At 34.0% G+C, this 12,991-nt stretch overlaps 1 protein-coding gene across 1 annotated transcript in view; it reads right to left on the bottom strand.

The window, feature by feature from the left end:
* THO2 overlaps positions 1-11,619 on the bottom strand; it is a 161,773-nt gene extending 150,154 nt beyond the window's left edge. The window contains exons 1-4 of the mRNA XM_089819141.1: positions 11,299-11,619; positions 10,962-11,168; positions 7,372-7,497; positions 6,188-6,229 (exon numbers count right to left, since the gene is read on the bottom strand). Of these exons, the coding sequence (XP_089675267.1) occupies positions 6,188-6,229; positions 7,372-7,497; positions 10,962-11,102 (309 nt within the window). The 5' untranslated portion in view covers positions 11,103-11,168; positions 11,299-11,619. The remainder of the gene's footprint in view (positions 1-6,187; positions 6,230-7,371; positions 7,498-10,961; positions 11,169-11,298) is intronic.
* Between the last annotated feature and the right edge of the window lie 1,372 nt (positions 11,620-12,991).

The raw sequence follows: 12,991 nt of genomic DNA, 5'->3' as shown, positions 1-12,991 counted from the left end.
CTCCTTTCATCATTGTGGGTCGGCAAGTTCGTCATGTCTCCTTTCCCGAGTTAAATAAGATAATAAGAAATGGACAAAGCGCTGTCCATAACAAAGTAACGAGACTCGGACCCAGCTCGAACTCAGCAAGGGTAGCTCGACTCATGACCCGGCTCCAACTCGCCAGTGACTCAGCAAACTGACAAAACCCTTGAAATTTTGAGATTTTTTAGGATTTAAAGAGCATTCCATGCACCCATTATTGAATAAAGCTTAAAAACGCAATAACATCATGAAATAGAAGGTAATTTGATCGCATACTTAAACATACATTGATTACATTAGTACAAAGGTAACTACTAAATGGTAGCTGAAGGAAATAGAAAACATAGATATATAAAATCCATGAAACCCATCAAAATGTATATCAATCCATGAAATCCATCACTTTTAAAAATATTTTTTTTAAAAACCATTTTTTAATTGTTTGTCATACCCGGAACTTGATTGTTGTAGTCAGGCCACGACAATCCTAACCCACAAGTCACGCCTTGACTCATGAGTCAAGCGAGTCACCTAACCTGAACCGCCAAGCCCAAGTCACGGGTCATTTTGACCCAGCAAGCCTTGCTTGACTCACCGACTCAAAAACTCACGGCGAGTCTCGTTACTCTATAATCAAGCAACTATTATTATAATAAATAACCGGCAATAAATAAACACGACACTTTTTATAAATCAAAGTTGACATCACTCATGGCTAAGGAGCATTTTGTGGCTGGAATATTGAAGCAAGTCAACAATGATTGAAGTATTGTGGCCATTGGAGGATATCATTAAAGTTAGATAAATAGTCAAGACTCAAATCATATGTTTGGCAATCCGTTAATATTGAAATGTTAGAATGGATTAATTACTTGTCTTCTTACTAATACTAAGAAAATTGCATCTTAAGTATATCAGTATATGAATAGTGAGCAAGCGGCAAACAAATGAAATGATGTGTTTATTACGCTTATACACAACAGCAAATATATGAATATGCATGTTGTTGATGCTTCAGACTCCTTTCTCAATACTTCAAGCTATGCAATGATTAAGTTATCAAAGGAAGACAATTATGGTCAAGATATTGATGGAGGAAATAAATCAACTGATAGTCAAACCAACATAAGCAAACAGATTTAACCAATAAGGCTTTGTCTAGCTAAAGAAGATGGACAATGAATAGCATTGATAAATGAAAGATTACTTGATGTATGTCCATAATGAAAAGGGTGTGATAATCCTTAGTGTAATACTAAAGAGACTAATCTCCAAAAATAACACAAGTGGCGATTAGAAATAGTTCAGAAGAGTGGTGTTAACAACAAGACATGAGTCATGTCCTATGCACATGACATTCCAACCCAGCAACAAGACATATGAAGATACTCTTCCTTGTTCCGAAAGGCATCAAATAGGACATGAGGAAAAGAGAAATTAATAAAACAAACTGGGTGCTGATCAGATGGATAATGATAAGAAAGGAATGTTCGATAAAGGAATGTTGGATAATGATAGTGATAATAAATGGTGTTCATAAAAAGAAATGCATCATACTATATTGCTGGCAGCAATCAATAAATTGATATTGATAATATATATCAGTATATTGATAATGTAGAGATATGGTAGAGAGGAATGTCATCAAGTTGGTATAATATCAGCAGTAAAGAGAAAAATGCCAACATATTTACCGAGCCTCTTGCAAAATTGAAAGTGGAACACTTTAGAGGTAAACTTCGTATGAATAAATGGTAGTTGTGATTCCTGAGATTAAGTCTCAAGTCAATTTTAAATTTAATATATATTCATGTATATTTTAAATATTAAAGAGTTAGAATGTTGCATATGTGGTTTATGTCATGAAAGGTGACGACTTTTCATTTGATGTATTTGTAAGGTCACTATTGCAAGGTGATGATCTTAGCAATACTTTGACCAGTTATCATGATAAACTACATTAAGTTGTTGTCCCAGAATATGCTGGAAATCATGATACTGAGATTGAGTTATCATGACAGACTACATTAGATTATTGTCCTGAAATGTGTCCGAGGTCATGATAATTAATGTATCACAATGGACTACTTTAAGTTGATGTCCCGGAATAAGCCAGAGATCATGATACCTGTGATATAGGAGACTACTGTGTTGTCCCTAAAGATCAAGATAATATCTGATAGACTACACTTGGTTTTGTCCCGGAATGTGCCAGAAATCAGATAACTTATATCCTTCTAGGATATGATGACTTAGTGTGATATTCTTGTTTCGCAAGAATGTGAGAGTGATGAAAATCATACAAATGAAGAGATGATTGGGATGTATCAATCCTCCCTCACTAAGAGGGAGTGTTAATGTGATAGCATCTGTCGGATTGATTCATGATAATGATTATGTCTGTATATATATATATATATATATATACTATAATGTGAATAATCATTATAAACAAATCTATTAAATCAATCTCATAATGCAGTGACTGTTTTAGGCCTGATTAGTTAAGGCACGATGACTCTTAAATAAGACCCTATTGTGATCGGGATTACCTTGCATTTAAGTCAACTAAAGACCACGTAGGGTCATGCCCCTACGTGGGTGACCTTTCTCATAGTATATATGACATGAGTTTTATGTTTGGAAAAGCATCAATAAAAAATGCATGTTATTACCTTGCAAACTCATGTCTGCTCTACCACACACAATACTTAGCATATCATGTAACTTCTTGGCAACAGTTATACTAATATAATTCTGTCTAAGAAATATATCTTGTCTGATATCACAGGCCAGAAGTATATTGAATATTCATATATATCAGAATTATTTTCATAATCAAGCCTGCAAGTAAATAATTTCAGTGATATTTGTATTCTATCTGAAATCATATTCCTTCACACAAAGGAGGGTCTTGGTGCCAATGTAATGTTCTAAAGTATTTGTGCCTACAAAAAATGTTTTGTCTTCTATAGGGTAGTTGATAGAATGACCATTAAGGGAGGATATTGGAATATTTTTAATATGTTTAGTATCTTGCTACATTTAGCTAGTTCAAGTTAATGGTTATTTAGGCTTTCTTTTTAGTTTGCTCTTCCGATTTTATTTATTGATGTCTTTGATAAGACAACCTTGTTTTTTTGTTCACGTTAGAATTAGCATTTATAAACTCTATTTAAGAATTCACTGTTAATGAGGCAAGAGCCCACAACACAATGGTAAATTATGAGCCTCTTATCTGGGAGGTCTTGGGTTCAAGCTCAATCAAGTTAAATAATTAATAATAATTAATCACAACACATAATTATAATAATTAATCTTGGCTTCAGCCTCTTACCCATCAAAAAAAAATATTGTTAATGCAATATTAATATCATTTTCTCCATTCATTCACTCTTTAACAATTTCAACATCCTCAAGTAAATTCATTATGACTGTCCATTGTCTACTAGTATAATATCAAATACACCATAATTCTCTCAGTTTACTGAGATACAAACTTGTAAAGAAGAGGGCACTCGTGAGCCAAGGAACGGACATAGCGCACAAATTTCTTGGGCTATCAAGCGTCTCAATTAGTATTGTGTGCAAGAACTATTTGAAATTTGTTATCAATATTCTCACTTTATATTGTACACTTTATACCCTAATGTAGACAAACCAAGAGGGAGGTGCGCATTATCTTAAAGCTTTTGTAGCGTACTATTATTAATTATAGATCCATTCTTAAGAATTGGCAATCGATCTACTTGTCCAAATGTTTAGGCCATTATTGCACTACTCCATAATTATCTACGTTTACTGAGATACAAACTTGTGATTGGTGACAAGCAAGTGCTTTCCATGGGAAGCATAAACTTAAAATCCCACTAGTTTGCCGAAGGTCATATTTCTATGTCCAAACTGGAACACTTCTAAATCTTGCAACCTCTTAAATAAAGGGTTCTCTAGAACGGACGGTGTTTCCTGAAAGCTGAAAGGAATAGTGAGACTTCAAGATAACAATGCCATTTTAATTCCTTGGAGAACTATCTATTGTTTTATATGATACAAGCGGCTCCAATCTGACAGGATTCAACACAATTCTTATGTGTGAGTATAAGTAGTGCATCAATCAATGTGGTCATTGTGCCCAATTTGGAGGTGGATCAACTTATTTTTCAGACAATTCCTACATAGTCTAGCACATCAAATCAGTTTGTGCCTTTGTCGATTGGTAATTGTTGACCTATATCATTCTCTTGTCAACCCTTTCAACAAGCGAATGATCTTTATAGTATGCACACTTTACCTTTGCAAAGTATGGTTGTTTCAACTTTCCAATGAAATGATATCCAATAGCTCTTAACCCATTCAACAGAATATGGACCATTGTAAGTGCATCATCCAAGTCACATAGAGCATTAAATAAAGTTGTGTTATATTTGCATGCATCACAATCATCTAGAGTTAAACAAGATTAATCTTGTATATTCTCAAATTATTGCATTGTACACCACAATTAAGGATCTCTCCATTGATGGAGGAAAAGGAAATCTTTATCATTCTTAACATCTATAGGCTACCAATTCAAATCTGCATTTAAAACATTTATGCATCTATTTTGGGTTAGGTTGAACTTAAAGGGTCATGTTTCTAGAACATTATATGATCCAGAAAGGTTGTGTCATAATGAGAACTTTGTAGACGTGGAACAATTCTACCCATGGTTATAATTATTGCTTTAGAAGAAGAAAGAGTTGAGCATGATGTAACAAGAAACCATGGATTTATTTACATAGAGAGGGAATAATCTTGTCATTTAAGTAATTAATTCTATTTACTAGAGTCATATGCTTGTAGATTGAATCTTTATGATAGGTTTTTTAGATTAAGTCAAGTTTCAATATTTTCATTTGATAAAATCCACTGTAATTGAAGTGCATGATTGGCAGTACCCAACACTCCTTTTAAGAATTTCACATCAAGGGGGGGAGGATATATTATTTCCTCACAACTGATGAATTACTAAAAGTGGTCATCAAATATTGTTGGTCCACTATCCCCATTTGGAGAATGATGCATATTGCATCATTAATAGGATGCATATAATTAATATTTCTTAGGTTTGCTAAAGTTTATTTAAAAACCTATTATATTAGATGTACAAATGTTGAGTTGTTAAAACAACTTAGGATAATAAGGAAAATAGTTCAGGGAGTTTTCAATAATATAGGATATGGAATCCTATATATGTTTAGTATGTATTTAATGGAAAATAAGGACATATTACATTGTAATGAAAAAAATAGAAGGAAAATCATGTTCAATTATTAATTTCTTTTTTCGCTGCAATCTTCATGAGACCGCCATCTACCCTAAATTTCAGAGCTTAAACTTTTAAGGAGCTGCACCCACTGACTTAATAGGATGATAACCTTCAGAATATTCCTAAAAATTCTCAGCAGCACCCACCAAATTATTTTAGGAAGCTCCCCTCAAAGGGAGCTTACCCTTACAGGCAGTTTTTGCGACTATAAACAACTACAGATTAGTTCAATATCCAGATTAGGCTTTTGTAGCCTAAGTCACAAGGTTTGAATTCGATTTCGAGTTCGTCCATCATAATGTTTCAATGAAATTCGACAGGGGTATAAATTTGGGAAAAAAAAATCAACATTAAATTTAAGTTTTATATATCTATGTATTTTAAAATATTAGAAATATATCCACAAAACTGTCAAAATAGTTTAAAATTGCTAAATAATTTAACTAAATAATTCAATATCATTTTAAAATAAAATAGTATTATATTAAATATCATAACATTCGGATGATGTTTGGAAAGGGTAAAAATTCACTGAAATTCAAATCTCATGGATGAAATTCGACGTATCCTGTGACTTAGTTTGTAGCTATAACTATTTTCATAAATCCCCTACTGGCCTGGCGTGGCCAGCAATCTGCATTAGCATATATTAGTGACATAGACCCTGCATGATCTTGTGAGTAGTAACGTAGCACATGATGATATAAACAGGTTACATATGACAGTAATTTTTTTGCATATTATTACTCTATTTTCAATCCAAAAAATTAAGTTACAGCACATAGACTAAACCATAAAAAAAAAGGAGACATAACACAGTAACCCTCAACTGTTTGGATAAGTTTGGAAGCCTACCAATTCCACAAGTCGAACCCTGAATTCATCAGGCAACGAAAGCTGAAAGACATGCAAATGACAGATATTAGAAAATAATAATACCTTCAAAACACAGTCAAGCAAGCATTTAATTAACAAGCAACGAAGCAAGCACGTGAAGAAAACCAAAGGCTCTCAACAGTGATGCACAGAAGCCATGTTACACAGATAATTTGATTACATTACAATTAGCAATCATGTTGTCTCTTCCAAAAGCAGTGTCTAAGATTACTTGGAATCAAAAGAAAAAAAATTGAATTCATAAGCCATTCAAATATTTGCATCCTTAAATTTATTAGTCAGAACAACAGGCTCCAATCATAATAAATTATAATACAAACTACAAACACGTATTTTAGGGAAACCAATCAGTTTTACAAGGAACAACAAAATATTTGGGAGGAATAAATTATAATAACATTAATTTCTGTGAGACTAATCATACAAGAGCAGCATCTCCGCCTCAATTTTTACTAGTGTACAGTAATGTATTTAAGTATTATAAAACATGCACACAATCCTTTTAATTTTCTTCATAAGAAACAACCGAGTCCTGCTCTTTCACTCTCTTATGTAAACTAACAAATTAATTGCCTAGATTACTAACCAGATACACTTAATATCCGACTCCAAAAATCAACACCTAAATATAGCTCTCAGAAATCAACACAACAACTCCAGGTTGCCAATACCCCCAACAAATGAGGTTGGGACCCAGTAGAAGAGAGAGACGCTAGCTGTGGAAAACAAACCCCAGGACTATATTCCGCAGTTGGCATGCAAAACGACTATACAATTCAATGGGTATAATAAGATCATACAGAAGGCTTATGAAACAACTGACAAGTATAAGGCTATATTGACGGTAAAGAGGTATGCAAAAAAAAATGGTATAACTATGATTGCGATGATAGATTCCCTTGAACAGCCAAAGTGATAACAATCTGACTAGCACTGTCTACTGCAGTAGAGCATGTCTGGGGAACCCATCCAATGATAAATTGGGGTGGAATTAACGGCATCTTTGCATCATATTATGGAATGTTAGTCCCTTCATTTATAAACCCTCTGAGTTCATAGATTGAAAAAATTCGACACACAAAACAAAAACAAAAACCTTTGCATATATGCCAAAAAAAAATAACAAGGAACAATATGCTTACTTCTTGGCCCATGTGTGCAATGGTATCTGCAAGTATAGAAGCAGTTTCCTCTTTGATTTGCCTTTCCGAGAATTCTACTGAATCAATAGCAATCTTGCATTTGGAAAGAGGCAATTCTCCACGCACCTAAAATGCCATTCCAAAGTAGAAATGAAAACATAAGAATGCATTCTACCCCAACCACAAAAGGCACATGGCTGTTTCTGATTTCACTCATACAAAATCTTAGTTTGATTCTAAATTTAACTTTTCTTTCATGTACATGATGGGAAATCTTACAGAGCTTGCAAATACTATTATGTGCATTGCATAATGCATGTAATGTTCACTGTATATGGTAATTAGTTTGATTCTAAATTTAACTTTTCTTTGATGTACATGATGGGAAATCTTACAGAGCTTGCAAATACTATTATGTGCATTGTATAATGCATGTAATGTTCACTGTATATGGTAATACTGCAACACTTTTGCTCAGGGCACAAAATAATATACTGAAAATTTGATCATGGAGCTAGACACTCTTCAAACTAAATAACCCCAGAGCAGTTTTTCTTGGAGATTCAAAAGCTTATTTGCAACTACGAATACTCAAAAAAGCTACAGTCTTAAAGATACTACTGAATAAAAAGTTAAAAAAAAACATAAAAAAACACAATCCACAAAATAAAATCAAAAAATTAACAGCAATTAATCTATGTATGAGATAATGAAGCCGTTGTTGGCTTCAGATAATTCTAAAAAGACATGTTTATGTTAGATCAATCTAATATTTTAATTGGTTTGTCATTAGTTTGTCAAAAATAATGCAGTGTTACACCAGCGCAGGGGTGCGGAGGTGCGGGGGAACGTCGGGACGAGTTTCAGGTGTGGGAAAAAAAGGCCTCGATTTGGGGACGGCCGGGGGGTTGAGGGGATGTGGTGGTTGCATAGTATATCTATACCTGAAAATGCTAATTATGAAATGATACTACAATATAACATACCAAATATAGTTGAATGGAGAAAATTGAAATGCGGTTCATGAAGCATAAGTTCATACTTGAAACTTGAAACTTCATAACCATTACCAATGACCATTGAACTTAGTAAAATGCTAAAACTTATAAACCTAATGATAAATGAAAAATATAAACCACACATAGTACCATGTAAGTCAACCATTGACTGTCAATTTATCAAATGAATATCAAAAATGAAATAGACCTCATGGGACGCACATCAAATTAGGGTTCCCTTGCTAAAAGAAACAATAAAAAACAATTGTAAAAAATGTTTGTTTTTTTTTTACTTTTTAGCCAACATGTCGGCCCCACCCCACGCACACCCTAGCTGCACCTGAGCGTGCACCCCCGCACCCCGGACGCACCCGTGTCCCACCCGGGTGCTCCGACCAGTGCAGCCGCACTTTTTGCGTGGTGGGGGTACTCGTGTGCACAACGTACCCGCACTGGGGACGTATGCGCACCCGGTCAGCTGGGCTTTTGACCCAGGTGCGTGCACCTGGGTAACACTGAAAATATGTTATCATTTGACAACCTTTATATAAGTCTTCAAAGTTCATAGCAAATATTGTAAATGTAAGAAAGAATATTTCTTTGTAGGACAAGCATATAGTTCAAAGGCACATGTGATACTGGATAGCAATAGTAAAATCCAATGGTTGTTAATTTGTGTCATTTTATGGTATATGAGTGTCATATGTCTACCCATTTTAAAATCTAAATAATAATGGATGATATGGATTTCTGCATCCCCTCGTCCCATAACGTGGGTATTCTACTATAACTGTATTCTGTCCCCCCATGTCACTGTGCTCTGCTGCACCTGTCTGTCAGGCTGCAGGAGGTTCCCGCAGCATTCACTGTTTTATTTTTAACGACTTTTGGATGTGCCTTGACACATACTTCATTAGTCTTTTATGTTGCTATCTATTGCATTTCTCTTGTTTATATCTATACTTAATTATGGCCTTGATAATAATGCCTCTAAAGGAAATGAAGTTGTTTTTCCTTCTACACAACAGGCAGGGAAAATTCTCCCTAAGCCTGAAATGAATGACTTAGTAACAAATAAGAACTTAATGATCAAATGGAGTTTGAATGGAGGGAGAATAGATGACTATTGTTCTAAATAATTTCAAACAAAAGTCATGTGCAGAGGAAACAAGATGAAACCAAAGGGAAAGGCTATATAAAACAATCAACCAGAGCAGAATGATGGCATCTCAAAATAAGTCTGAAAATGATGAAGAAAGACAAACAAAGACACTAATCCTGGGAATGAGAGTGGCTAAATCAACAAATCCCAATTTGAACACAGGAAGTTCAAAAACAAGGAAAAGGGAAAACATGGAACTGGGCTCTTAAGTAACAATGGTTTCAAAAACATCTATTCAAAAGCAAGCCTCTAATAGATATATTTAGATAAATTTAAAAAATCAACTCTGAAACCGTGGTTTAAATGTCTTCATGGAGATTAGTCCGCTATTAGAACTTCAAAACTATGTTTGTACCTTTATAATAGTTATTGAGATTAACTAGCTACACTGGAATTTAGAACCAATGTTTCTACCCTTTGATACTTTTTAAACTGTTCTCTTGTGAACCAATAAGATGCTTTTGGATAAGCAAAACAGATCAATCCTGATATTTTGGTTTCGATATATTCAGGAAGATTAGTTGGCTACATAGCATTTCCAGCGTATTGTCTGTACATTGTAATAATTTTGAACTGTTTTCTGAGGAAACAAATAATATGATCAGTGTAAAGTGGCCCTGTAATAAATATGCTGAATAATAGTGGGTAAGGAACTGAGTTAAACTTAAACCTATATTCCATTGTGTTCTCTTTTTGGAGGGAGGAAAGAGAGATTCATGAGCACAAAAAGGTTAGCCAAGAAGTGCATGTGAAATCCTTAAAAATTATATTTTGAAGAGGAAAGTAGCACGGAATAAAATTAACTGGAGTCAAGACCAAATGATCATTAACAATCAATCAGTTATGTTGATGCAAAATTAAAGAGCATTTGATCATATTCTAGGTTTTACTTCATTTTCTCAAAGTACCGAAATTCTAAACAAACGTGATGTGTGTTAAATTTCATACATAACAACAGAATTAAACAATTAAAGATTTCCGCACGTGAACATTACAACATATATATCCAGATACGGCTCTGTCAACAATTCTTTAATCTATATCCTTTAAGAGGGAACCAAAGAGCCCATGGTGGTATGTGTAATGCTTAAATTGTAGCGTTGTCGTTGGAAGTAAAAGAAGAGTCCAATAATTGGCCTAAAAGTTTGACAAAGTTGTATTCAGATAAATATTAAAATTACTGCTAATAAGTATAAACACATTAACAACTCTAACAACATGACGCACAACTTATTAAAAACTTGAAGAGGCATTATTCCAAAAACTTACGAAGTGATGAATCTGATTTTGTACAGCTCTGGCCATTTAATGACGTATTTATTAAATAATAATTCTACACATTATTTCGTCAAACGGAGCATCTGAGGACAGCACCATTAACAAGACAGAGAAAATTAAAAGATGAGAGGGTTATAAAAAATGTGTATTACAATGGTCCAGCAGAGTTCGTAGATAAATCTTTCAGGCGGTACCACCACAGGGAGCTTCACGCTACTTCCACTTCCACCACTTTTCCATTCCCGAATGCAATCATCTGTCACATATTTACACTCCACGAGCAGAACAGCCATTTTCTTCTAAATAGTCTTATTTCCCCGCGTCCACTTTTGACCCTGCCTTTGCCGCTGCTACAGCAACTGAAGAAGAAGATACCACCATTAACACGCTCAGTGGTTTCGTTTCCCCTTCGATCGATTCAAGTTCAAGTTCAAGTACTAATGTTTTTGGAGAAATAATCCCATTTCCTGATGAGAAGTATAAATGTACCTGCATGCTGAAGAAGTGAAGATTTATCCTCGCTGCGTCAAATTTTCCTTTCCTCGACCCAAACCCTAGCAGAAAAAGATGGGCATGTGAAGGGAAGAGATTTACGAAGCTTTGGCTTCAAATTGGGCCCTCGCCCTGCCTGCGCAAAAATGAAATTTAATGAAGAAAGTAAAGGACAATATTTAGTGTTCCCATCCAACGTTACAGGAATCACTCAGAATTACACGGTATGCCTCGATGCAATGGTGCTGATGTATTAAAAGATTTTTTGAACGGCCCACAGTGTTTTACAAATAATAATAATTGCATTTCCTTTTCTTTGCAGTTTGTTAACTTTCAATAGATACTTATAACCACCGATTGCAGAAAAATCAATATTGAAATATTTGGTCCTTTTCTAGGCTAGGCTTTAGGGAGAAGGACTCCAAAAAAAAATTGAGGTAGGGCTTTCTAAACAATGTTAGTTGGTGGATATGTTTAAGTTGATAAGCTTTGAGAAGGGAGTTTTGTTCAATATTTTAAGTAAAATTTTATTTTTATTTTCTTGTGATGTAGTTAAGCCTTGGTTTTTTTTTAGAGATTGTTAATAGTGAAACATTGTTTTTTAGATGATTTTCACATTGGCCAGTTTTTTAATTCTTATGGTTACAGAAAGAGGTGCAAGAGGTATGCCGATAGTTTTTATTTTTTTAGACAAATTCAAAAGACGTAAATTTAAAACAAATATTTCTAATTGATAGTGTAGATTATATATTTAGAATAGAGGGATATACATTTGACATTTCTCTTTGGAGGTAAAAAAGAAATGTAGAACTATATTATTTGATTTAATGCAAGACATCGAGTTCAAGAGTTGATTTGAATTGCACATTTTATTATTTTTATTGAAATTGTAAATAGAAACGTAACAATACACATAAATCTCATCAAGGAGGCACATCGAATACATAAATATGTACTAAAGAATAAGATGAGAAGATAGAACAAGTCACAAAAGATAAATCATAATGATGTAACTACAAGGATCATCCAACGCTAGAATAGATAGTCTTGAAACATATCTCAATGGTAAAGTTCACATTATTTTTTCACTGATGGAACCCAAAAATGTCCACTCGCTCAATGTTGAGGATATAAAAATAGACTTCATACTTGATTTGAATTGCACATTTTTTGAATTTTTTTGAAATTGTAAGTAGAAATGTAATAAGAGCCTTATTTGTGGCAAGGCAACAAAGACCTGTATGTAAGCAAAAAAAATAGGATTAATTATTTATAAGAAGTAGAAATGAGGCAATTGTAGGAAATGTAGTAGTTGTGAAATTATAGAAGCAATCAAAAGATACCTGAAATACCTGAAAGTTTCTTGAGCATTTTTTTGTGTGTGAACACCTTCTTTCAATCCAACAAGTGTCGACCTATAGAAAAGAGTAATGAATTACTTAGGAAGCCACACAAACACGCAAGTAAATGGAAAAAATGGATATTTGTAGAATGACAGACATTACCATTTTTTGTAGAAGTAGCTTCAAAGCCATGGTTTTGATGCGAGATTGAGTGCAAACGTGCTTCTTCTTTCTTTCTAAGAATATTGTATAGATTCTTTTTCATCTTATAAACGCACTCAAAAGAAAAGGAGGGCTCTATACGAAGCCCTTGGATGGATTGACTCTAGAGATTGTTGTGAAGGTGA

This window comes from Cupressus sempervirens, chromosome 3 (assembly GCF_028749045.1).
Source record: "Cupressus sempervirens isolate cs-2001-9-10 chromosome 3, ASM2874904v1, whole genome shotgun sequence".
In the NCBI taxonomy this organism is placed as follows: domain Eukaryota; kingdom Viridiplantae; phylum Streptophyta; class Pinopsida; order Cupressales; family Cupressaceae; genus Cupressus; species Cupressus sempervirens.
This window is presented reverse-complemented; position numbering and strand designations above follow the sequence as displayed.